Here is a 27,773-nt window from a genome sequence, read left to right as displayed (position 1 = left end):
GATTGGCACAGGACAGAGCGGAGTTTAGGGCTGTTGTACATAGGGTCGCTATGAGTCGCAGGTGACTCGACGGCACATAACAACAACAACAACAACAGATATGAGGTTTCATCATGTCCTTCAAACTGGTAAAATGTCAAAGCAGTTGATTGTGTTAAATCTTAGAGTTAATAGCTTGCTGTAGTCCATAGGCACTTAGTCTGTTAATCCAAAGGCTGCACTTCTTCAGTGGTATGAATCCACCAAGGAGAAAGACAGGCAATCTCCATCTGTGTGACTGAAAACCCAATGAAGGGCCAGCTATGAGTGAGTTCCAATTCAACAACAATGTGCTGACAGAATCACTTGAAAATCTATACAAAAGCTGAACCTAATCCAAGGGGTCCAGAAAAGCAAAAATAACCTTGGAAGTGAAAATTAAAGACAGAACTGAAACTTCTTAGTGTGGTACTATCATAGAATTGAAAGTTAAGAAATAAATCCACAGGTCTATGTTCAAATGAGGGAGCTCTGGTGGCTTAGTCCATAGGGAATAAGAAAAGGCAATTTTTTCCCATGCAATTTGCAGCCTCACAAACCCAATGGAGAATCAGCTATGGGTTGCTTCTAACTTGATGATGAGAGAATATGTCCAAATGATCTTTGAAAATGGATTCAAGATAATTACAGGAAAGAATGATCTTTTCAACAAATGGTGTTAGGACAATTGGATAACCATATGCAAATTCAACCTATACTTTCTATCATATACAAATGAATGAATTAAATTTCTAAATATAAAAGCAAAAATACAAAACTATCAGAAAAATACAAAGGTATATATCTTTGTGGCTTTAGATTAGATATAGTCTCTTAGATATGACAACAGTGAACTACCTCAGCCTCATAAGGACAAATACTGCATAAGACCATTACTATAAAAATAGAAGGATTACTAATAAAACATATATGGGAGTACAAGGGGGTTAGGGGTAGGAGCAGAGGGATGGGGAGGGGAAATCACAGGGCAGTACAATTTGGTGAGTGGAAGGGGAAAAGGAAATGGGAAAGATCCTGCAGGGACCTGAAAAGATGGGGCAAATGGTGGGCATAGTCTAATAGTGATTACTTTTATAAAGTACAATATATGGGAATGACTTTATGAAACATAGTGTCAATGAAGGAAAATGTAGGGGGAAATCTGTATAATAAAAAAGCACACAAGGAACCAGATGGAAAAAAAATAGATAAACTGGATATACGGAAATAACTTTTTTGCTTCATGATATTATTAAGACGGTGAAAAGATAATCCTCCGAATAAAAGAAATCTTTACAAGTAATTTACGAATAAGAATCTAAGATACATATAAAGAATTTTTAAAGAAAGTGATCTTAAGATGATGATAAGATGCTGTGCCAATACAATAGAGATCTGAGAAACCAAGTAAAACAGATAGAAATAATAATCTTGAAACCCTAATGATCAACTGAAAGGATAAAGAAGTAGATTAAATATCAACTAAAGAAGAAACTGAACAAAAACTGGAAATAAGGAGAGATACATACAGAGTAGATGTGCCCTGCCAGCCAGCCTAGCACAGCATGGCCACTGTAGACTAAGCAAATGGATGATAAATGAAGGAAGGCAGCTTCACAGAATTCCCAACAGTATAGAGACACAGAGTATAGAAATCCTGAGTGAAGCAAGAACAAGAATCAGATAGGAAAGTATAGGAAAGCAAGTGAGAGTTCAGGGGCACAGGTAAGTATAGCACAGGAAGGGAGCCAGAAAATGGGATAGAATTACTTACCAACAATGGTCTCCAGTTGTTTGGATTGAAGCCACACATGGATGGGGTTTTGTGGAGTGACAACTGGAGACACTGAACTCCAAGAAGTCACCCCATCACCACCCACCTCCTCAACAACTAGAGGTATGAATTCCCTTGGATTGTGTGATGAATGTTTTTCTTTACCAACCTGCTGCATCAATTGGTCCCGTGTGCTCCAGCCCATTGGTATACTGTTCCCTTGACACTGCATCAACATGCACATGCTCATATTTCCTATTTCCTGCCCTCCTCCAAGCTGATGAGCATGGGCAACTGTACAACTACTTACACATTCATTTCCTACCTGCACCTCTCTTAACTCAGTGAGTGGCAAGAATTACACACTCACACTTGTCCACTGCCATCTACCGCCTCAACACTGTTCACACATTTCTGACTGACAGGTGGAGGCAACCTAGTCCCCTCATCACACATACACGCTACCTCATTCACTCAGAGACTGTCAGCAGAATAACAGATAATGATGAGAGATGACAGCCAATGACTGCTCAGCCTATCAAAGGCTGTTCCACATGAACAGAAATTAAGAGAGCCAAGCTTAAGTTATCATCTGCTACTCTATTCATCTTTTAGAGAGGTGGTGAGGGACACACTGCTGCCAAATTACCTACTTCCCTGTAGTATGGCTTCCCTTTTCATCCAGCCAAATAAACCAAAAATCAGGATGAAGCAAACAAATCATGCGACTAATAAATACAATAATGCCTTAATGACCCAGTGACAAAAGACATCAAATCACATAAAGTACACAAGATGGTTAAGTAAATAATTAAAATCAAAGCCAGAAAATCTTTCTGAGGAACAAATGGTAATAGAACCACTAAACAGGGAATTCAAAAGACTTATATTTAGGATCATTAAAATAAACAAGCGAAAAAGACAAAACTCAAAGGGAAAAAAATAGATAAAATTCTAAAAGCATTCAGGAAAACCACAGAACATCAAAACAACATAATAGAAAAACAACCATAAAATCTAGAAGATTAGCAAAAAGGAGTAGAATTTAATCAAAAGAAGACAAAAATCAGTAAAATGGAGGGGAAAAAATCCCTAAATTAATTTGTTGGAGGAGCAATCTGAAAAAAGAATAAAAAGAAAAAAGGCATTTAGAGTAATGTGTTTCACTTTGACAAGTATGCATGATAGGAATCCCAGAAAAGAAAAGAAAAAGGCAAATTACGAGAAAATTTTTTATGATTTCCTGGGAGTAAACTTCCCTAATATTATAAAAGACAAGAAGATAACCATTCCAGAAGCTCAAAACACCCAATATAGCCTAGTGCACAAAAGAAAGTCATTAAGACAGATCAACCACATTTGCCAAAATTAGAAACAAAGAATTTTAAGAGCAGCTCAGAAACAGTCACCAAGGGAAACAATGACATATATATATATATAACTTACTAGCCAAGAACTGAGTTAGTTCTGTCACTGAGTTAGTTCTGACTCATATGACCTTTCATCAGGTTTCCAAGACTTCTCTAGAACATTTCCAGATAAATATTAAGATTTATGAAAACTAGACTAACTTTACAAGAAGTATTAAAGGGAATCCCTAGAACAGAGAAATAACATTAAACAACAACCTGATTGTAAGACAATGATATCATCATAAAGATACCAACTAAGATAAAGAATTCTCAAAAACAAAGTAAAGCTTCAAAACTAAATACAGGGGACCAGAGATGCCAACCTATAAATGGCAACAAGCATAAAATAAAAATAGGTTACAAATAGTGCAAAAGAACTTCCATATGGAGAGGGAGTTGAGTAAAAATTAGGATGTAATAGGCTGTTAAAAACTTAGGAGGATAGATAGCCAGATGCAATTGCAGCAGCCATTAGGCTGCCATTCACCACAGGACCAAGGTGGCTGACACTGACACTCCTGCAGACTTTGGTTATTTGCTTTTATAGACCCACAGAGGATGAATGACTTCTTACAAGACCAAAGTTTCTTTTTAAATTTACAATTCCAAAGAAGGACTGAGTCAACCACTACTGGACCACCACACACCACCATGCAGAATACAAGATATAATTGCTCAGCTGCCCACAGAAGCCTGGCTGAGAAAATTTCCATTGGAAAAGGTAGGGAAAAAAATGGCTTCTAGTCCACTCAGCACAACAAGTAGGTCAAATGCCATCTTGAGAATGAGAGGGAGTCCTTTGCTGACATAGGGATGGGTCTTCATTAAAGTAACTTTCAGCATGATGCCTGAGAACAGTACAGGCACAGGGAGTGGGAATATGCATACAGTAGAAAAAGTAGTCAGCTAGAGCAAAAGCTAGACCCAAGGACTTTAACTGGGACATGTCCAAAAAAGCTCAAGGGCACCAACTCTCTGCACAGTTCTTCTCCCACAACAAACAAGCCCAAGACATCTTGAGCCTTCCAGGAGAGACTGATTTGCATACAATAAGGGAGGAAAACTCAACACTGTGAAAATGACAATTATACCAAAAGCAATCTACAAGTTCAATGAAATCTGATTTTGATATTGTTTGCCATTTTTCAAGGAGATGAAAAGGCAATTTTCAATTATATATGGAAAGAAAAGAGATCTTGAATAAGCAAAACACTACTGAAATGGAAAAATAAAGTAAGAGGTTCACACTCTGTGACCTCAAAACTTATTTACACAACAACAGTAATCAAAACAGCATGGTAAAGGGAGCTCTGGTGGCTTAGTGTCATTTGAATCCACCAGATGATCTGCTGGAGGAGGGCAATCTCCTCCTGTACCAGTCAGAATCAATTCAATGGCACACAAACAAGAAAAAAACCAACAAAACAACAAAAAAACCCCCCAATTAACAGCATGGTATAAGCACAGCTTAGAAGAAGGAGAGGCATCCACCTCCTAAACAACATGCCCCCAAAAACTCTATGAACTTTGATAAATGTCGATAGTTGTAGAGGGACTTGAGGCCTTTTGTTCATAGGGTCACTATGAGTGGTGCTCGACTCAAAGGCAATCAACAACAACAACAACAACAACAACATAAGCACAGCGACAAATAGAATAAAGAACCTAGAAATCAACCAATCTACCAATAGTTAACTGATCTTTGAAAAGGAAATGAAATCAATTAAGTGGGGAAAAGACAGTCTCTTTAACAAATTGTACAGGCAATACTGGACATCTATCTGCAGAAAACTGAAGAAAGAGCCACAACTCACACCATATAAAAAACCCAGCTTTTCTGGTTTAAGAATGATCTAGCCATTCTTTTCCCGCTCTCACCACCACCACCACTACTACCTGCCCTGTAACCATACTATTTATTTGTAATGATCTAGGAGTTAAATTTAAAAAAAAAAATGAAAATCATCAGAGGAAAAAATAGGAAATCTAGAAGCGCTAATCTACAGAAAAATAGACTTTCAAACATAACAACAACAAAAAATCCATAACCAGGAGATGATCAAATAGATGAACAGAACCTTCTAAAAATCAAATCCTGTGTGCATCAAAAAACTTCTCCCAACAGGGTGAAAAGAAACAGACTAGGGGGAAAAATACTAGAAAATAACATATCTGACAAGAGACTCACATTTAAAATTTATAGAGAACTCCAGCACCTCAACAAGAAAGACAATTCAATTACAAAATGGGCAGAAGACATGAAAAGATTCTTTACTAAAGAAGATATTCAGATGGCCAAGAAACATAAAGAAATGCTGAAAATCTCAAGCTATTAGACAGATGCAAATAAAAACAATAGATATCATCTCATTCCAGCAACAACAGCCAAGTTCAACAGGAGAGTAAACAACAAATGTTGGCAAGGATACAGAGAGATTAGAACTCTCATACACTGCTGGTGGGAATGTAAAATGGTGCAACCACTACGGTAGGCAGTGGTGCTTCCTCAAAAAGTTGAACATACAAATAACATTTGATCTAGATATCTCACTACTGGGAATGAACACTAAAGAAGTCAAAGCTCATGTTTACTGCATTTTCACAACAGCAAAGTGATAGAAGCTGCCCAAATGCTCATCAACAAACTAATGGATATAGAGAAACTGTGGCACTTTCCACAATGGAGTATATTGTAGAACTGAAAAAAAACAATGAACTTGTGAAACAGTACACAACATAGATGAGTCTGGAGGACATTATACTGAGTCACAAAGGACAAAAACGGTATAAAATCACTAAAATTAGTATGGTTACAGGGAAAGGGTGGTATGGAAAGAGCAGGAAAAGAATGGATAGATAATTCCTGCGTTGGAATGGGTGAAGGGAAAATTAGTTTGAAATGAATACAGGATCAAATATTATGTGTGTTGCAAGTAACAATCTGGAACAGGATTAAGTGGGATTAGGGAGAGGAGAAAAAAAATAAAAAATATAAAAGTTGGGTGAAGGGAATACAATAAAAGTTTGCTTGTTGTTGTTATGTGCCATCGAGTGGCTTGCGACTCACAGTGACCCTATGTACAACAGCCCTAAACTCTGCTGTCCTGTGCCAATCGCACTGTCTCTGATACACCCATCCCAATTACCCCAGTCACTAAATCAATCCATCTCATAGAGGGCCTTCCCCTCCTGCGCTGTACCTCCACCCTACCAACCATGCTGTCCCTCTCCAAGGACCGGTCCTTCCTTACGACATGTCCAAAGTATGTTAGATGGAGCCTCAGAATCCTTGCCTCCAAGGAACCGCCCATTTTTAACACTTTCCAGGATGAATCTGTTTGTTTTCCTAGCAGTCCATGGTACCCTCAATACTCTTCTTCAGCACCAAAGCTCAAAGGCATCAATTCTATCCTCCTTAGGCATTGTCCAACTCTCTGATGCATAACAAGAGATTGCAAAGACCATGGCCTGTATCAGACGCACCTTAGTCTCCAGAGAGACACCACTGCTATTCAGTACTTTGGAGAGGTCCCTAACAGCAGACTCTCCCATGGCAATACGTCTTTTAATTTCTTGGCTACTGGTGCCAAGAGTGTTGACCGTGGAGCCAAGCAAACTAAACCTGTGAACAAGCTCAGTCTCTTCACCATCTATCCTGATGCTGCCAATTGGCCCAGTGGTGAGAATCTTTGTCTTCTTGCCATTGAGCCTCAATCCATATTGGAGGCTGCAGTCCTTGATCCTCTGCAGCAAGCGCTTCAGGTCCTCCTCAGTTTCAGCAAACAGGGTTCTGTCATCTGCATAACACAGACTGTTGATAGATCTTCCACCATTCTTGACCCCACATTTCTCCTCATAGAGCCCAGCCTCCCACATAATCTGTTCTGCATAGGGGTTGAAAAGGTATGGAGACAGGACACATCCCTGGTGTACGCCCTTCCCAATTTTTAACCATGCAGTGTTTCTTTGCTCTGTTCTGACAACTGCCTCTTGGTTCAAGTATAGGTTTCTCATTAGCATGATCAAGTGTTCTGGTATTCCCATACTTCTCAGAGTCAGCCACAGTTTGTTATGATCCACACAGTCAAACGCCTTTGCATAGCCAATGAAACGCAGATAGACATTTCTCTGGTATGCCCTGCTTTCAGCTAAGATCCATCTAACATTAGCTACAATATCCCTAGTACCATGACACCTTCTAAACCCAGCCTGGACTTCCGGCAGTTCTCTGCTGATGTGCTGCTCCAGTTGTTTTTGGATAATCTTCAGTAGAATCTTGCTTGCATGTAAAATCAGTGAAATTGTTCTATAGTTTCCACACTCTGTTGGGTCACCCTTCTTTGGAATGGGAACAAATATAGATCTCTTCCAGTCAGTTGGCCAAGTGGTTGTTCTCCAGATTTCTTGGCACAACTTGGTGAGCACATCCAGGGCAGCATCTGTTAGCTGAAATATCTCAATTGGGATACCATCTATTCCTGGGGCCTAATTTTTTGCTAGTTCCTTCAAAGCAGCTTGAACGTCTTTCTTCATCACCACAGGCTCTTGCTCATATGTTGTTTCATGAAATCCTTCTGTGTCTGCCAATTCCTTTTGATACAGTGACTCAGTATATTCTTTCCATCTTCTTTTAATACTTCCTGGCTCATTTAATATTCTGCCCAAAGCATCCTTGATTATAGTAGCAACTTAGACACTGCAATAATTTACCTGCATCAATCAATGGTAATTAATGTCTATGAATGATTGTCTGGAAAAATCCAAAGTGATTCGTGAACTTTCACTCAAATAAAGTTGCTGTTGTTGCTGAGTACTGTCAAGTCAGAACCAACTCATAGTTGACCCTCCAGCAGGTTTTCAGAAGTAGTACAGGAGAACACAGGAGGAGACTATCTTTATCCTGTGGAGCAGCTGGTGGATTCGAACTGCCTACCTTTTTATTGGCAATGCAATTCCTTACCATAAAGTCACCAGAACACAAATACAAGATTTGACAAAAACAAAACCAATAAAGCAAAACTGAGGAGGAAAGAGATAAATTCCAGAGTAACCACAACAAAAATTAATAAATCTACTTAACAAAAGGGAGCTCTTGTGGCCTAGTGGCAAGAAGCTGCACTGTAATCCAAAGGCATGCAGTTCGAGGCCACTAGCTGCTCCATGAGAGAAGGATGGGCTATCTCCTCCCGTGCAATTAACTGCCTCTGAAAACAAACTGGAGGGTCAGCTATGGGTTGGTTCTGACTTGATGGTACAAATAACAACAACTTAACTAAATAAATAAAGGACAAAAACTATAAAGAAAGCCAGTAAGTACAAAAGCACCAATGAAAGAAATGAAAAGAAAATGTATTTCCAAAAGTATTCATAGAGAAAACTAAGCAGAACAAAGAAACTATCAACACCACAAATAAAGAACAACAAAATTACAAGAATCCAGACATATCAATAATCACACTGAATTATTTAAATGCATTAATCAAGAAATAAAGTAAAAATAAGAAATTAAGTAACATGTTACATCAGTGTATTGTATATAAGAGATATATCTTGGGCATAAAAATATAAACAAGTTAAAAATCAAAGGACTGGGGGGGAAAATATACCAAGCAAGAAGAAATTTAGAAAAATAGCAAGAGTGGCAGCAATAATCTCTGACAAAATAGTTTCTAAAACAAAACAAAAATGATAAAACAAAAACAAACAACAAAAGATAAAAGCACTATATAATGGTCGAAAGCCAATTTACCAAGCCCTCATTTCTGTTGAGTTGGACTCACAGCTTAGTCTCGACCAGTTTCTGAGGCTATAAATTACATAGGAAGAGACTGTCCATTTTTCTCCCAAGGATTTGCTGATGGATTTGATCTGACAGAGAAAGAGCAATTTAGGTTGTACCAGTGAAACTCCCTACAGTCTACACCATCAGAAGACATATCTATAATAAACATTTAAACACCCAATAGCAGATCCCCAAATTACATAAACTCTAACAGAATTGAGAAGATAGTTCTACAATAGAAAAAGATTTTAAAACACCACTTTCAACAGATTAAAGAACAACCAGAAAGAAACAAAGTTACAGAAGACCTAAATGTCACAATCAACAAACTTGATCTCACAGAAACCTAACAATAGTACTGTATATGTTATTTTCTAACATGTATGGATCATTCCCCAGAATAGACCGTACTGTAGGTCATAAAGCAAGTCTTGATATATTAAAAACATCAAAATAATAAAACAATCTTTTTAATTTTTATAGTGGTTTACATACAAAGTTAATAAAATTCATACACATTGTTCTTTTACACCGGATCTTTTTAGATCACAACGCTATAAAGGAGATCTCATGGCTTATTGTTGTTATGTGCTATGGAGTCACCTGTAACTAATAGTGATCCTATGTACAATAGCTCTGAATCCTGCCCTATTCTGAACCAGTCTCACTGACTCTGACACACCTACCATCATTACCTTAGTTATTAGTTACAGTGTCAATCCATCTCATCTGAGGTAGTAGTTTTTCCTGCATTGTCCCTTCACCCTTCTGAGCATCATGTCCTTCTCCAAAGACTGCTTGCTTGTAGCCACATGCCCAAAGTATGTGAGACAGAGTTTCAAAATCCTAGCCTCTAAGGAGAAACTTGGTTTCACTGTTTCTAAGACAGGCCTGTTTGTTCTCTTGGTGGACTGAGGTATGTTCAATACTCTTCTCCAGCACCACAACTTCTTTGATGATTCTTCTGTCATTTTTAGTCATTGTCCATGTCTTTGATATATAGTAATTGCCTGGATCAGGCGCACCTTAGTCTCTAGACTGGCATCGTTTCCTCCCAGTACTCTGGAGAGGTCCTTGACAACAGGTTTTCCCAGTGCAATTTTTCTTTTGATTTCTTAACTGCTGGTACCAAGAGTATTGACTGTAGAGCCAAGCAAGCTAAAGCAATTGTGCTGTCAATGCAAAGGTACACAGTTTGAATCCACCAGTTGTTCGATGGGAGAAAAACAGACAATCTCCTGCCATGTAATTTACTGTCTCTGAAAATCCACCAGAGAGTAAGCCATGAGCTGGTTCTGACTCAAGAGTACACAATAATAATGCTATAAAACTAGAAATTAAAAACTACTAAATAATAGATCATATTAAAAATGAAATAAAATTATTAGTATCAAATTAGAATGAAAATAAAAAACACAAGCCTCTGGAACATAGTCAAAGCAGCATTCAAAGGTTAATTTAGAAAAAAAGAAGAAGACATCAAAAGAAATGGCAGGGCCAAAATCAATACTTTAATCCTATAACTTGAAAAAAAATAATAGAGGAAGAGCAATAAAATAATCCTGACATCAGCAGAAGGAAAAGATAATAATTATTACAGTACAGAAATAAATGAAGCAGAAAACAGAAAAACAAACCTTGGTTCTTTAAAAAGTTTAATAAAATCAACAAACCCACTCACTAGCCAAATTGGTAATAAAAAAAGGAGAAAATGTACATAATCCAAATAAGAAATAAAAGATATTAGCAGAAATGGGGAAAAATGTACTCCCAACACATTTAAATATGTGAAAAATAAAACCCCAGAAACACACTGTTATTGTCGTAATGTGCTTTCAAGTTGCTTGCAATTCATAGCCCAGAAACCTGCTCTATCCTGTGCCAACATCACTGTCTCTGACACACCTATCCTCATTACCCCAGTCATTCAATCTATCTCATTTAGGGTCTTCCTCTCTTATGCTGTCCCTCCACCCTTCCAAGCATGATGTCCCTCTCCAAGGACTCCTTGCAACATGCCCAAAGTATGACAGATGAAACCTCCGAATCCTTGCCTCCAAGGAGCAGCCTGGTTTTATGCTCTCTACGATGAACTGGTTTGTTCTCCTGGCAGTCCATGGTATATTCAACGTCTTCTCCAGCACCACAGCTCAAAGGCATCCATTGTCTATCATTCCTAGTCATTGTCCAGCTTTCTGACACATAGCAAGTAATTGCAAAGACTATGGCCTAATCAGACACACCTTAGTCTTCAGACTGACATCCTTGCTCTTCAGTACTCTGGAGAGATCCCTGACAGCAGACTTTCCCAACATAACATCTTTTGATTTCCTGGCTGCTGGTACTGGTACCAGAGTGTTGATTGTGGAACCAAGTAAACTGAAGCTGTTAACAAATCAATCTCTTCACCATCTATTATGATGCTGTCAATTGGCCCAGTGGTGAGAATCTTTGTTTTCTTGATTTTGAGCTGCAGTCCTTGACCTTTTCCAGGAAGTGTTCCAGGTCTTCCTCCTCATAGAGTCCAGCCTTTTTTTTTTTCCAATGTCTTTAGAGCAGTCTGGACTTCTTCTTTAGTACTGTTGGTTTCTTGATCAAATGCTATTTCCTGAAATGGTTCACTGTCAACTAATTTTTTCCCCCTAGGAATAAGAATTATTCTATTCTGAATTGGTAGTATTCTTTTGTACATACATTTTAGGTGTCTGGCACAGTCAACTGAATGTATGTAGTTTCCATGTCCTTTTATATGGTATAGATTACGCCTACACAATCTGTTTCTTCTAAGTATGAAAAACGTTTGACATTGTTCTTCTAAGATCCTCACAACACCCCTGTAAGGTAGGTGGTATTGACCCCATTTTACAGATGGGGAAATCTAGGCACAGAAAGGTAAAGTGGCTTCTCGCCAGCCTCGTGGCGTGACGTGGGGGCCGCACCACCTTCACATTCACACTTCATCAGTGCCACTGCAAAACTACACGGGAAGGTTTCACACCGAGACCTGGTTCTGAACCCACTCTAGAACCAAACAAGTTTTTCACCTCTTAAAGCTTAATAATGGAGACGGTATTCGCAGAGTCGCTGTGGTCTCCTGCTTCAACAGAGCTTGAACGGAATCTGGCACTCGCCCGTGTTTCCCCTCACTGGTCATCTCCAGCCAGTCCTCCACCACCTCCTCACATCAGCACCCCCAGATGCCCCAAGGTCCTCACCTCCGCTCCAGCGTCACGCAGCCACCACCTCCCTGTCGCAGCCTCCCCGCTGCTGCCGCCATGACCACATCCCCTTCGCAGGTGTGCCAGAACTACAACCAGGACTCGGAGGCCGCCATCAACCTCCAGATCAACCTGGAGCTCTACGCTTCCTATGTCTACCTGGCCATGTCTTACTACTTTGACCTGATGATGTGGCTTTGAAGAATTTTGCCAAATATTTTTTCCACCAATCCCATGAGGAGAGGGAACATGCCGAGAGATTGATGAAACTGCAGAACCAGAGAGGCCGCATCTTTCTTCAGGACATCAAGAAACCAGACCGGGATGACTGGGAGAGAGGGCTGAACTCAATGGAGTGTGCGCTACACTTGGAGAAAAGTGTGAATCAGTCCCTACTAGAACTGCACAAATTGGCCACTGACAAGAACGACCCTCATTTGTGTGACTTCATTGTGACACATTATCCATCAAACAACTGGGTGACTACGTAACCAACTTGCGCAAGATGGGCGCCCCAAATTTGGGCCTGGCCGAGTACCTCTTTGACAAGCACACCCTGGGAGACAGTGACCGCGAGAGCTGAGCGAAGCTTTAGCCCAGCTTCCCCACAGCCACAGGGGTGACTCCGTGGTCACCACCAGGCCACCTGCATATCTTGTGTATTTTACCAAAATACCCACTTAAGTTCTTTCATTTGTACCATTCCTTCAGGTAGTCCTTTGGTACCCAGCTACTGCGTTGGAGATCTTGGTGGGCCGGAAGTCTGTCTAAGCCATCTTGGCTAAATTCTTTAATCACCACGGTGTCTGCTTCAGTCACATTTAATAAAATGAAACTTACAAGAAAAAAAAAAAGTTTAATACTGTCTGACTCATAAAGCCAACCACTCTCTCTCAAACTTGGGGGCGGAGGGAGGAGGGAGAAATACTGACTCAAGCGGGATTTCCTGCTCGACTCAAGATTCTTTTCACGAGTTGGTGTGCTTGAACATTACTTGTACTCACTCAAACCCCTAGGGAAAAGGACAGTTTGAAAAGGTATTAGGAACTACAGGATGTTGAGAACTGGATATGGGACAACACAGTTAAGAAATTTAAAGTGAATCACAATTTCCTAAGTGATGGTCAAAATGAGAAAATCCCAAACAGAGTGGTATTTCTCAATTTGTCAAGACACCCTGTGCCAAGCAGTTACTCTAAGCCCTTGTTGGCTGAAGATAAAGGTCACATCTTCGACACACCTGTTGCTGATAACCAGCCCCCCTTGGAGAAGAGCAGAAGCTCCTGGAAGAACCCAAGGGGATGGGGGGGAGCCCACTGTGGTAGATGCCACTAACGTGTGACACAAAGCCACCCTGGGCCAGGGCATCTGGAGGTGTCTATGCATACTTGCTGACAAGTGAAACTAGTCGCTGTGAACCTGAAAAGGGCCTCCTTGGAAGCGGCATTCTTAGAAAAAAATAGATATGTAAATATGGTTAAATATGGGACTAGCTAAAGCATCTTAGAAGGAAATCTCTTGAGAAGTGTATAGGTGCTCATGCATTTGAGGGCAGAAATGAAGAGGTTTAAAGCTGTGCTGTGTTGGGATTTCCTGTTAAATGAAAAGGGGCTGAACGCATCTCTAACACTAATAAGCCAGGTGCCTCTTCTCTCCTGGAGAGTCTCTGTCCTTGCATGGACACGTTCGCCTGGGGGCAGTGAAGGGCCGCTGTATTGCTGTTGTCTGCACCTCGCTGGCCTCTGGTTTATCTGTGTGACCTCGACCCAGCATATCAAAGCGAACTGCTTTGTGGGTCCTCTGGTCCTAAGGCCTTCTGACCATTTGGTCTTGAGTGACATTGCAGAAGAGTAACTGGTATCATATAAGATGATTAAGGAAGTTCCTGGAGGGGGACCGGCCTGGGTCCGTTAGAGCTCCACCTTGACACCTTTGATGAAAGGCAGGCCCCTTCTTGTACTTCAGGTACTCTTCTCCGAAAAAGTGGATCAGGGAGATCTCTTCCTCTTCAGTTCGGTCTCAGGAAAACCTCCAGACAGTCAAGGCATAGGCCACCCCAAAGATCGGGTTACAGAGCCATCACCTGAGTCCCAATACTCCAGTAGAACCAGCCAACGTAAGAAGGGTGCCGGAACCAGGCATACACCCCACTTGCACCAGAGTGTGGGTGTCCAACTTCTCATTCTGCACCACGTGGTTGAAGTTGGAGCCCGCTGTAAACATGGCCACTTTTCTCAGGCACAACCCAAAAACCACCATCAGCAGCCCCGTGGTGCTCAGCCAGGTGATCTGCTTCAGCTCTGGCAAGAAGATACTTTCAAGTGTGAACTTGATCCAAGAAGAAAGGGCTGCTACAGTGTACTCCAGACTGTGGTTCAGGAGAAAGGAGTTCAAGGACAGACTTTTGGGATTGTTGACCTCTGTCACTAGGTATTCGGAATAGTGGAATAACGACAGGGAGTACCTGTACCAGCCAAGGTGATTCCAAGAAAACTGGCTAAAACTTAGCACCATGCCGCAGCCAAAGACAAAAACCAAGGAAACATGTTTGAATGGCTGGTAGTGCGGCGGCCGACAGAGCGGCAGGAGCAGCGCGCGTTAAGCCCGGCCACGTAGAGCGCCAGCCCATTGCGACCCTGAAGGGTGGTGCGTGAGCAGCGGCAGTGCAATCACAGAGGCTCCCAGCAGGAAGGTGGCAAGGCTGAGGTGTGCCTCCGAGCCCAGTGGAGTCCGCGCCATGCAGCCCGCCATGGCGCAGGGCGGCAGACCAACTAATTATTTTTGGTACAGTGACTTTGTGTTGTAAGATACTATCCATATACAAACAAGAAAGTCCTGTTAATAAAACACTGAGAATTTCTACCAACTTTCTCAGTCTGAAATTTATTGACTATGCAACTAAAATGCATTAATAGTAACTAAAAAATGACTAGAATGCAAAAGTTGTAAGAGGACTGGTAATTGGAAAACACGGCCTTGCTGACAGAATAACTTTGTACAGTCAATAACTTATTCATTGCAAATGTTGCTGTTACGTGCTGTCGAGTTGCTTGTGACTTATACTCTATGTACAACAGCTCTGAATCTTCCCAACCTTATTGTCTCTGACACACCTAACCTTCATTACCTCAGTCATTGAGTCAATCCATCTCATCAAGGGTCTTCCTCTCCTATGCTGTCCCTCTACCCTTCCAAACATGATGTCCCTCTCCAAGGACTCCTTGCAACATGCTAAAGTATGTCAGACAGAGCTTCAGAATCCTTGCCTCCAAGGAGTAGCCTGGTTTCACCCTCTTTAGGTCGAACCTGTTTGTTCTCTTTGCAGTCTACGGTATATTCAGTACTCTTCTCCAACACCACAGCTCAAAACCATCAATTCTCCTTCTATCATCCCTAGTCATTGTCCAGATTTGTGATGCATCGCAAGTGATTATGAAGACCATGGCCTGGATCAGGAACACTTTAGTCTACAGATTGACATCATTGCTCTCCAGTAAAAAAAACAAACGAAAACACCAAAACAAAAAAAACCACCAAAAACAACACACAGAATACTTCACCTGATAGACTCTACAAGAATCATACTGTCTACATCTGTGGGAAGAGAAGCTCAATATCAACTGTCAAAACAAGGAAAGGGGGATAACTGTGGAACAGATCATCAACTATTCACATTAAAACTTGAATTAAAATAGAAGAAAATTAAAACAAGTCTACCAGAACAAAAACATGGCCTTGAATCTAAAAACCATCTTAAAAATGGATCTGATGTATTGAGCCCTAATTCCTGGAGATAAGTTGATGAATGACAAAAGAACATCATTCCTTAAGAAAGCAAAAGGTCATTAAAAGGTTTGGAGAATAGGAAAGAAGGGGTGAGTCTAGAGTCAGACTGGGAGTACTAGAATCAACCATACAAGGTTTACCTGTGAAGCAATAAGCTATATTGTTGCTTATTGATGGAGGTTGGCTAAGCTCCCAAATCAGAGGTCAGCAACTTCTTGCTGTTAGTTGGGGGTTTAATACAGAGATTGTTGGTGGGTTCTACAGATCACATGACAAATTTTGGTTAGGCAGTATTCTGTTGGCAACTTTTTCTTATCTTGTAGGTGTAATCTTTGATAAACTAGTTTTCTGTGGTATTCCTGGAACAACATCCTGTTACTGTGGATTCAGCTTTCCACTAGTAGATGGCAGGCTGGAACTAGGGGGAAGGGTTTACCTAAGAAGTAGAAATTCTAGCAATAATGAGGCCATTTTATTTTACCTAAGAGCCATTGCAAAGATAGAAAGAAAAGTCCAAAATAGATGTCAGAACAGACTCTGAAATTTGCACTGGAATGAAAAGAAGCCAAAACAAGGGGAAAGTATGAGAGCTAAACAGAAGATCTGAAAGGGCAGATTGAGAAGACAAAGTAAGTTATTATAATGAAATGTGCAAGGATCTAAGATGCGAAAAGGAGGGACACACTTGGCATTTCTCAAGCTGAAAGAACTGAAGAACAAATTCAAGCCTCAAGTTGCAACACTGAAGGATTCTATGGACAAAGTACTGAATGTTGCAGGAAATATCAAAAGATAGACTACAGTGGATCTCTGTTCAGCAGTGAGCAGAAACAGACACTGTGAGGACAGCAGAGTGAGGCATGATTCAGTAACACCTAATAACAATATATAAAACTAATAGCTCATGATATACTCAGTGGAGAGAGACTAAAATAATTGCCTTTGAGAGCAGAACAAGACAAGGATGATCTTTATTACCACTGTTATTCAAGGTTGGACTAGAATTACTAGCTACAGAAATAACATAAAGGACATACATACAGAAAAGGAAGTAAAACAATCCCTATTTGTGGATAACATGATCACATACATAAAAAAATCTTGGAGACTGAATAAGCAAACTATTTCAATTAACAAGTTTTAGTAAAGTGGCAGGATATAAGATCAATGTATAAAAAATGACTTCAATTTTTCTACACAGACAGTAGATCTCTAAAAAGGAAATGGGGGAAGGAGAAATCACTTGCAATAGGCCTTAAAATAAGAAAACATTTCTGAGTAAATATAAATAGGTATGTAAAAGACTTAAACAAAGAAAACTTCAAAATACGACTGCAAGTTGTTATTGTTAGGTGCCATTGAGTAGAGTATGCCCCATAGCAACCCTATGAACAACAGATCTGAACCCTGTCCTATCTTGTGCCATTCTCACACTTCCCGACACATCAAGAGCCCATTGTGGCAGTCATCATGTCAATACACCTTGTCAAGGGTCATCTTCTTCTTTGCCAAACCTCCACTGCCTTTCTAAGCATCATGCCCTTCTCCAAGGAATAAACCTTCCTAGCAACAAGCCCAAAGTATGTGTGATAAAGCTTTATCATTGCCTCCAAAGAGAAAATCTGGCTGCACTTTCTCCAAGACATATTTCTTTGTTCTTTAAGCAGTCCATGGGATGTTCAATGCTATTCTCCAACATCACAGGTCAAAGGTATCAATTTTTCTTCTGTCATCCTTATTCATTTCCAAAGATGCATTAACAAGTGATTGAAAAGACCATGACCTGAATCAGATGCACATTAGTCCTCAGGCTGACATCACTATTCCTCAATAATTTGGAGAGGTCCCTTACTACAGACTTTCACAGTGTAATACGTCTCCTGATTTCCTGACTGCTGTTGCCAAGGGTATTAACTGTGGATTCAATTAAGATGAAGTCATTGTCAGTTTGAATCTTTTCTCCATCTATCATGATATTACTGTAAGAGACCTATGCAAACGGAAAAATATCACATTCATGGGCATTGTTTTTAGGGGCCAATGAGTTGGCTACTACAGTGATCCTATGAACAAATTAGAATTTTGTCCCATCTTCACAGTCTCTCCTATGTTCAAGTCTATTGTTGCTGTCTTCCCCTCTTTTCAAACATGATGCCTTATTCCAAGGATATTGTCCTCCTGACAATATGACCAAAGTATGTGAGATGAAGTTTCACTATCCTTGCATCTAAGTAGTATCGTGGTTGCACTTCCTCCTAGACATACTTGTTTGTTCTTTTGGCAGTCCACGAGATATTCAATACTCTTTACAATTCAAAGACATCAATTCTTCTTTAATTGTCCTTATTCCCTGTCCAAATTTTCAGATACATATAAAGCAAATGAAAATACAAACACACCATAGTCTTTAAATAGATATAGTTGTTCAATAGTGTTTTCAAGTGGTCCTTCACAGTAGATTTCCCTAATGCATAATATCTTTTGTTTTCATGACTGCTGTTACCATAGGTGTTGACTATGAATTCAAGTAAAACAAAATCCTTAACAATTTTTCTCCATCTATTATGATATTGTCTATTGGTTTAGTCATGTGAAATTTTGTTTTCTTAATATTGAGATATAACCCATACTGACATCTTTGATCTTCTGCAGTAAGTGATTAAAATTTTGTTCACTTTCTGCAAGCAAGATTGTGTTATCTGCATAACATAAATTGATAAATCTTCCTCCAATCCTGATGACACTTTTTTAAACAGTCCAGCTTCTGAAATTATTTGTCAGCATAGAGAAATGGGATTAGGTCTGTTGGAGACGATAAGATTGGTTCAGGATAGGGCAGGTTTCAGAGCAGGTCACAATGAGTTGCAGGTGACTCGATGGCACATAACAACAACAACAATAACAAATTGTATGGGAAAAGATTGCCCATCCTTCTCTCTCACAGCAGTTGGTAGATTCAAATAGAGTACTTTTGGGATTGCAATAGAGCTTCTTACCACTAGGCCACTACAGCTACCAAAGTAATTTAATAGGCATTAATCCAAAGATAATGAGCTTTGGTAGCACTGTAAATAACATATGGGACAGGTAACAAAAGGTGAACAGCTCAAATCCATCAGCTATTCTGCAGAAGAAAGATGGGTAGTCTCCTTCTGCAAAGATTTACAGGCGGAGCTCTGGGGGTCTAGTGGTAAGAAGCTGCACTACAATCCTGAAGGTACATGGTTGAGGCCACCAGCTGTTCTGTGGGAGAAGGATGGGTAATCTCCTCCCATGAGATTAACTGCCTCTGAAACCTGATGGAGAGTCAGCTATGAGTTGGTTCCAACTCTACAGTAAACAACAACATTAACCCAATGGAGGTTGCTCTAAATCAGTAAAAACTAAACAGCAGAGGTTTTTCAGTTTGGTTCTTTAAAGATTATTTACAGGTGAGCTCTGGTGGCCTAGTGCCAAGAAGCTGTACTGCAAACCCAGAGATGAGCGGTTTTAATCCACTAGATGCTCTGCTGGAAAAGGAGAGACAATCACCTCCTGTACCAGTCAAATCCAATTTGATGGTACACACACCCCAACAAATGAATTTAAAAAATTTTAAAAAAAGAAAGATTATCTACAAATATTCACTATACAAAAATGTTCAATATCAATAGTCTTTGCTGTTATGTGCTGTCAAATTAGAACCAATTTGTACTTGACTCTCCAATTTTCAGAGACAGTAAATTACATGGAAATAGATGTCCACCTTTCTCTCATGGAGCAGATGGTGGATCCAAACCACATCTGAACCATAAGTATTTGGATTGGCAGAGCAACTCTTTACCACTAGGTCACCAGAAAGCCCTTAAATAGTTATGGTTGTTATTGATATATACTGTCGATTCAGAAATGACCCAGCAGGTCTTCAGAGGCAGTGAATCACACAGGAAGAAACTGTCCATCTTTCTCACACAGAGCAGATGGTAGATTTGAACCACGTGTCATTGGGTTAACAATGAAAACATTATCATACACCATCCAGTGGGATTCAATTCATGACCCTCCATAACCTAGTAGTAAGAAGCTACACAGGAGAAGGATAGGCAGTCTCTTCTGGTATGATTAACAGCGGGTCAGCTATGAGTCAGTTCCTACTTGATGGCTCATAAGAACAACAACAAATTGCATGGGAGGAGACTGTCAATCTTTCTCCGACAGAGTACCTAATGGATTAGACCTGCCTGCCTTTGGGTTGGCAGTACACTCCTTTCCACTAGGCCATCAGAGCTCCCTTCAGGTCCACTAGGATTACTACAATCACAAAGACATAAAATAATAAATGTTGACAAATAGGTGAAGAGATTGAAATTCCCATATATTACTGATCCTATCACTATGGAAAACTGGCAGTTCCTCACAATTAAAATTATAAAATTAAAATTACAGAATTACAATATAGCTCAATAATTCCATTCAAAGTTATACAACCAAGATCACTGAAAACATATATTAACTCTAAAGTTTGTATATGAACTCTCATAGTAGCATTCTGAAAAGGTGGATGGCAGGAATGCATCCTATCTCCATACCTTTTCTTTTTTTAAAAAAATTATTTTATTAATTTTAATGAACATACAGAGATTTTGGACTTTCATTCATTCATTCACTACTGCACTTTTTTCTTTACCCCCCCCACCCCCATCCATACCTTTTCAATACATACATGGAACAGATCATTTAGGAGGCTGGAATTTATGAGGTGGAATGTGGCATCAGGATTGGAGGAAGACTCATCAACAACCTGCGTTATACAGATGCACAACCTTGCCTGCTGAAACTGAGCAGGACCTGAAGTATTTGCTGCAGAAGGTCAAGGTCTGCAGCCTTCAATATGGATTGCAGCTCAACATCAAGAAAACAGATTCTCACCACTAGGCCAATAGCCAGCATCATGATAAACATAGAAGTAACTGAGACTGTTAACAGCTTCAGCTCACTAGGCTCCACAACTAACAATCTTGGTACAGTAGCCAGGATATCAAAAGACGAATTGCAATGGGAAAGTCAGCCGTCAGAGACCTCCCCAGAGTACTGAGGAGCAACAATGTCAGTCTAGAGACTAAGGTGCACCTAATCCACGCCATGGTCTTTGCAATTACCTGTTAGGCATCAGAGAGCTGGACAATGACTAAGGCTAACAGAAGACTTGATGCCTTTGAGCTGTGGTGCTGAAGAAGAGTAATGAACATACTATGGACTGCCAAAAGAACAAACATCTGTCCTGGAGAAGTTGAAACCAAGCTGCTGCTTGTAGGCAGGGATTCTGAAATTCCATCTTACGTACTTTGGGCATGTGGCCAGGATAGACTGGTCCTTGGAGAAAGACATGATGCTTGCAGAGGTGGACGGACAGTACAAGAGAGGAAGACCCCAGATAAGATGGATTGACATACTAACTGGAATTATAGGGGTAGGTATGTCAGAGAGAGTGTGATTGGTTCAGGATAGAGCAGAGTTCAGAGCAATTGTACATAGGGGCACTATGAATCACAGGTGACTTGATGGCAGATAACAAGAACAAATAGCATTTTTTTGGTAAGATAGCCAAAAACTGGAAACCACCCAAGTGTCAACGAATAAATGGATAAACAAATATCTACATAAGAATATAAAGTATATCTATATAATGGACTATTATTCACCTATTAAAGAATGATGTTCTGATAAAAACTAAAAAAATAGCTAAATCCTGAAAATACAGACAATGATCAGTCAGTGGTAGAATTCTTGCCTTCCATGAGAAGCAGTGGTAATGAAAGCAGAATTTGAGACTGCTCTGAATTGATGGGATATCAATTAACACATTTCAGCAAACAGATGCAGCCTTGCAAGTGCTTACCATTCTGTCCAGGAAATTTGAAAGACAGCTATTTGGCCAACTGACTGGAAGAGGTACTTATTTGCTCCCATTTCCAAATTATCAAACAATATAATTAATATCACAGGCAAGTAAAATTTTGCTGAAGATTATCCAAAAATGGCTAAAGCAGTATGTCAATAGAGGACTACCAGAATTTCAAGCTGTATTTAGAAAAGGCTGTGGCACAAAAGTTATCACTGCTGATGTCAGATGGATCTTGGTTGAAAGCAGAGAATATCAGAAGAATGTTTGTGTAGAACATAACATATTATGACTAACATTGAGAACAAGGAGTGATATAAACTTTCTGGTATTAGAAAATCATGATGATGTAAAAACAATTGTATTCTACTTTTAAAAATAGTAAATTTTAGGATATGTACATTATACCTCAATTTTGTAAAATAACATTTAACAAAATGAAAATAAAAATCTAATATATCAAGATTTGCAGGGTGTAGATAAATTAATGCCAAGGGGAAAAAATACAGAGGACTAAATATTTACATTAGAAAAGTCCGAAATCAATAACATCAACTTCCATTATCAAGAAATTAGAATAAGGGGACACGCATAATGGAAATGGGGCGGGGGGAAGCAACAAATAAAGAAAAATAAATGAAACAAAAAGAGGCTCTTTGAAAAGATCAACAATTTACAGAAGTATAAAAGGTGGGAGAAAGTATAAAACAGAAGGCATAAATTACTTATACAGGAATGAAAGAGAAGCCTAGAAAGCATAAAAAGTATAAGAAAATACTGTAAACATATCTAAATAAATAAATTATATAAAATGAACCAATTGCTTGTAAAGCACAACTCACTAAATATTAACAATCAGAATAATTTATAAAGAGTATGAAAATTGAATTATAATTACAAACTTCTCCTAAAATCTCTAGGTCCATATGATTTCACTGGAGAATTCTACCAAACATTTCAAGAAAATTTAAAACTAATTCTAATTAAAGAAATAAAATACCTAAATAAGTAGATACTATGTTTATGGGTTAGAAGACCCAATGTCATAAAGATGTAAATTCTCCTCAAACTGAGACAACTGGAGGAACTTTTATAAAGCATACACTTTTTCACTCTACCCTCTACAAAAGAGTAATTTTTAGGGGTAAAGTCCAGACAAGTACAGATTAGAGGGGGTTCTACTCCAGGTCATTCTGATTCATTGTCAGCCTCCTAGTCACAACATGTAAGAATCATAGAGCTGAAAGTCTTATTTTCAATGTCTATCAACTCAACAGCAACCCAGTGTAAAGAATCTATTAATCTCTTCATGGAATTTCCCACCTGCAGCCACCCCAAGTGACCACGTTATTTGCTAAGCCAGTACATGAATTTTCTTGAGGTCTGGTCCTGAGCCTTCAGCTGATAAGAGAAAGACATTCTGTATTAACAGATTAATGCGTGGGAAGGGGCTGGACCTGGTTCCATAAGCTCTATTTTTTCCACCCTCCCTAAGCCCTCCCAGAGAAACCAAGGAAAGACCTGTGGGAATGAAAAGTGTCTGTCCTTGCTTCACGGAACACTTGTAGCATTTATCCACCTGGTCCCCAAAGAACATCTCATTCTGATTAGAAGAACTGCTCCAGCACTCAAAGAGAGTCAAATTGGCATTGGTTGGGCGGATCAAGTAGAAGATCTTCTCACCCTGAAAAACAAAAGTTGAAATGCCAAAAATACCAGAGTTTCCAGAAAATCCCTCCAGGTGGGCTCCAAAGGTCTATTCCTACTCCAACACTCTAAGATCATAGTGGTATGCCAAAATTTCTTTCCAAATCCAACAAAGAATTATTTTTATATAGACTTGGGAAATTTCAAAAAGCTCTTTCTTTTATAGTTTGCACTATAACATGGCTCATGTTGTTGTAGATTGCCTTTGAGTCGAGCATGACTCATAGCCAACCCTATGAACAAAAGGCCTGAAGCCTTTCTATAATTCTCGACATTTATCAAAGTTCATAGAGTTTCCTGAGGCATGTTGTTTAGGAAATAGATGCCACTACTGCTTCCAAATACGGCTCAGAGGTTAGCAAAAACAATTTAGAAAGGACATTTCAAACAAAATTGTTCAAGTTAGGATAAATAAAATCTCCTATTTTAGATGCCATGCCAAATGAAAAATTGTCTCTATAGATGAGTAGCTCAATACAACTAGCCTGAGAAGAATTTAAGGCCACATTAGTGATGATAAGAAAATTGAATTTGTCTTTAAATATAATTTAGAGAGTAAGCCCTCTCAAACTTATAATTAAAGCTAATAAATATTTATCACTTCAGTAACTGTCCAAGGACTTTACAAAGATATGTGAAGTTCTTCCTTATGGAAGACACATTCTTCTTGTTGGAAGAACATTGTATTTCCTAACAGAGTTTTGCCTGGATAATAACCAGAGATAATTTGGCAAAATAAAGCAAAACCCATTAGTATGAAGAGATCCCTAACTCACAACCTGATATTTAATGAATATTTTACAATTTTAATTTTCAATGCAGCAAAGGAACACAGTTGGATAAATTTGAATCATGTCTGTAAATTAGACAATTTGGATAAATGTTAACTCTCCAATTTTGAAAACTATACTGTGATTATTTAAAAATAATCCCTGGTTTTAGAAACTATATAGCTGTTCTATAGAAGAAAGATGGGCAATCTCCTCTCATGCAATTTGTATTTTCTGAAGACCTGCTGGAGGGTCAGCCATGAGATGACTCCAACTCAAAGGCACCTAACAACAATAACAATACATTGAATTAAGAGATTTTTAAAAATCATGTTTGCAACTCTCTCAAATGTTTCAGTAAAAAATTTCATATATGTTAGCATTTTATTATGTTTGCAATAGAGAGAAAGAAAAAGACATTCAAGGAATCTGGGTGAACAAGAATTCTTCCTATTATTTCTTCAACCTTTGCTACAACAATGAAATTATTTAAAGATTTCAAAAATTTAAATTTAACATTTACATAACAGTACTTTCACGACTCGACGGCACGTAACAACAACAATGTCTTCCTAGTCAAACAATGAAAACAACTAGTTCAGTATGTGTGACCATTTAGGGAAGAACTATATCAAAGCTCCTATTTTCTTTGAGTTTCTGATAATAAACAATGATTAAAAGCAATTATAATTATGTTTTTTAAATTTTTTCCACGCCTCAAAATTCCTTTATAGTTACTGACAACCAATGTTAATTACAAAATTGTAACAGCCACTGAAAAGGAAACAATCTATGTTGCTAGATGCCTTCCAGTCTAATACAACACAGAACAACAATATGAATAATGCATCTGAACTATCATCTTAATCATCTTTGATATACTTGAGTCCACTGTAACAGTTACTGTGTCAATTATCTCAGTGAGGGTCATAGTCTTTCACTTTTCTAAGCATGATGTCTTTTTCCAAGGACCAGTCCCTCGTAACAACAGGCCCAAAATATGTGAGATCCTTCATTAGGCCCACAAAGAATACCCTGGCTGCACGTTCTCCAAGACATTATTTTATTTATTCTTTTGGTAGTCTATATTCAGTACCATTTTCCAACAATTTACCACATTTCAAAGGCACTGATTCTTCTTCTGTCATCCTTAGTCACTATCTTTCAGATGCATAAAAATTGAAAAGATGTATGAACAGTCTATAGGAAGGTTTATTATGACAAGGAAAAACTCACAAATGTTTTATCTTAATTGCAATGGTAGTTAGAAGACTAAATGCAATTGTTAACACTCATAAAATTATATGCTTGAAATGAGTGAATTTTAGAGTATATAAAGTATTCTTCAATAAAGTCGAAAGTTTCTCAAAATGTTGTCAGGAAATTATGAAGTAAAATATGAAGGTTTTTACTGATGGTGGTAGGGGTATATACTAGTTTATTGAGTAACAGAGAAAATTTTAAGTACTTGATGGTATTCAATTTTTTTTTTAAACATCAAAACTGTAGAACAGAAACAGGACATTTTTGTAGCCACCAAGTGCCCAATCCAGATGGTCATCTTACTGTATTTCACTTTAGCATGCTTCACATTTTTTACAGATTGAAAATACCTGTGTTGTGTAAGTATATTAGTGCCATTTTTCCACCAGCATGGGCTCACTTGGTTTCTATGCGTTACATTTGAATAATGTAATAATATTTCAAACTTTCTCATAATGATATTGCATAACAGACTATATAAAACACAAATCTACTGCCATCAGCAATCCTTCAAATGGTTCCTTGAAGCTGTAAATCTTTATGGGAGGAGACTGAACATCCTTCCATGGAGTGGCTGGTGACTTTGAACTACTGACCTTTTGTTTAGCAACCCAATACATTATGTACTAAATCACCAGGATTCCTTTAATATACTACTTAACTAACAACTCATTTTCTCAATTAATTGTTGCTGAGTCAGAATAGACTCATAGCTAACAATCTAATGGGTTTTCATTGGCTGTAAATTGCACTGGAGGAGTTTGTTCATCTTTCTCTTGCAGAGCAGCTGGTGGATTCAAATTGTCTGTGTTTTGGTTAGCAGCACAACTCCTTACACACTAGGCCACTAAAGTTCCCTCAAAAAAAAAAAAGAAAAAAGAAAAAAAAGCAGTATAGTGAAAACCTTTATACACAATGGAAAACCAAAAAATTTATGTGACCTGTTTTACTATAGGGTCCAGAACCAAACCCACAATATCTCCAAGGAGTGCCTGTAACTATGTGGAAATGTTACCTAAATAGAATAAAAAATGTGGGTAGGGCTCAGCCTAGTTCGTGCTAGGAAGGTAAAAGGACTGGCTACCTCTAGAAGCCATTCCTACCTTGAGCACATGGTACCAGACTGAAGTGCCTCCAAAGTCGATGTGAAAGTCTGTATAGCTATCCCGTACACTCATGAGGCAGTATTTCTGCACACTTGGTCTTTCAAATACACACTCCTCCGGCCACAAGTTCTCCACCCATGATAACTTCCGAACAATCCTGGGTGTCTCTACAAGGTTAGAAAGCCTAGCAAGAAAGAGGTAGAGAGCAGACATTAGCTGATGGAAATATGCTGAAGGAGAGTTAAAGTCCATTGGCTTGGTTTTGAATTTTGGGAATTTCTTCAATTGAAGCCATAATTCACTGAGGGTCAGATAATGCATAGGACTTGTTCTCTCCTCAGAATTCCTAAGGGAACACTTTCTCTAAGTCTTGTTGGCATCTTCATTTCACTTACCTCCAGAAGCCCCAGGTCCCAGTTCCATAGTCTTAAACCCAGTTCAAAGTGATAATTTCCTTTACTAAATGCTCATAAATCACTTTTCTCCCACAGAGGTCCACTAACTTGTTATCCAATCAGAACCAAGTCATAGCTGGCCCTCCCAAAGGTTTTCAGAGGCAGTAAATCACACAGGAGGAGACTGCCTCTCTTGCTCCTGCACCCAGACTTTGTGCCTTTGGATTGGTACCACAACGTTTTATACTAAGCCACCACAGCCTCCTCCTGTCCCAAACTTAGTATTTGGTTTACAATAGATTTTGTACTGTCCCCATCTCATATTCTATTTGAGGAACCATTAGAGCAAAACCTCAGGGCTCAATTCTCCATCAGCTTATGAAGACTAACCAGATACATCCTAATTTCTATCCTCCTTTTGTTCCAATTTCTCCTTCTAAAGTGGACAGTATTCATCTCTTTAACTTCAAATAGTACTTTAGGATAATGTGAGTTATAAATATATTAGAACAATTTTCAAGTTATTTAAGTTTTTATGTCAAAACAAATAGTAAAGATTCTGATATTATACTACAGTTACATAAAATACCATTACTGGGAGAAACTTGTTGAGTAGGAGGACTCCCTTACACTTCTTTTCCTCACAATTTCTTATGAGAAA

General features: G+C 38.9%; 1 protein-coding gene and 1 pseudogene across 1 annotated transcript in view; both read right to left on the bottom strand.

The window, feature by feature from the left end:
• PHF8 (PHD finger protein 8) overlaps positions 1–27,773 on the bottom strand; it is a 213,742-nt gene that overhangs the window by 115,423 nt on the left and 70,546 nt on the right. Inside the window, exons 7-8 of the mRNA XM_006898883.1 lie at positions 26,715–26,901; positions 23,393–23,555 (exon numbers count right to left, since the gene is read on the bottom strand). Coding sequence (XP_006898945.1) covers positions 23,393–23,555; positions 26,715–26,901 — 350 coding nt within the window. The remainder of the gene's footprint in view (positions 1–23,392; positions 23,556–26,714; positions 26,902–27,773) is intronic.
• Positions 14,115–14,955, bottom strand: LOC102855303 (annotated as a pseudogene).

This window comes from Elephantulus edwardii, unplaced genomic scaffold, assembly GCF_000299155.1.
Source record: "Elephantulus edwardii isolate Elephantulus edwardi_28Jun2011 unplaced genomic scaffold, EleEdw1.0 scaffold00239, whole genome shotgun sequence".
In the NCBI taxonomy this organism is placed as follows: Eukaryota; Metazoa; Chordata; class Mammalia; order Macroscelidea; family Macroscelididae; genus Elephantulus; species Elephantulus edwardii.
This window is presented reverse-complemented; position numbering and strand designations above follow the sequence as displayed.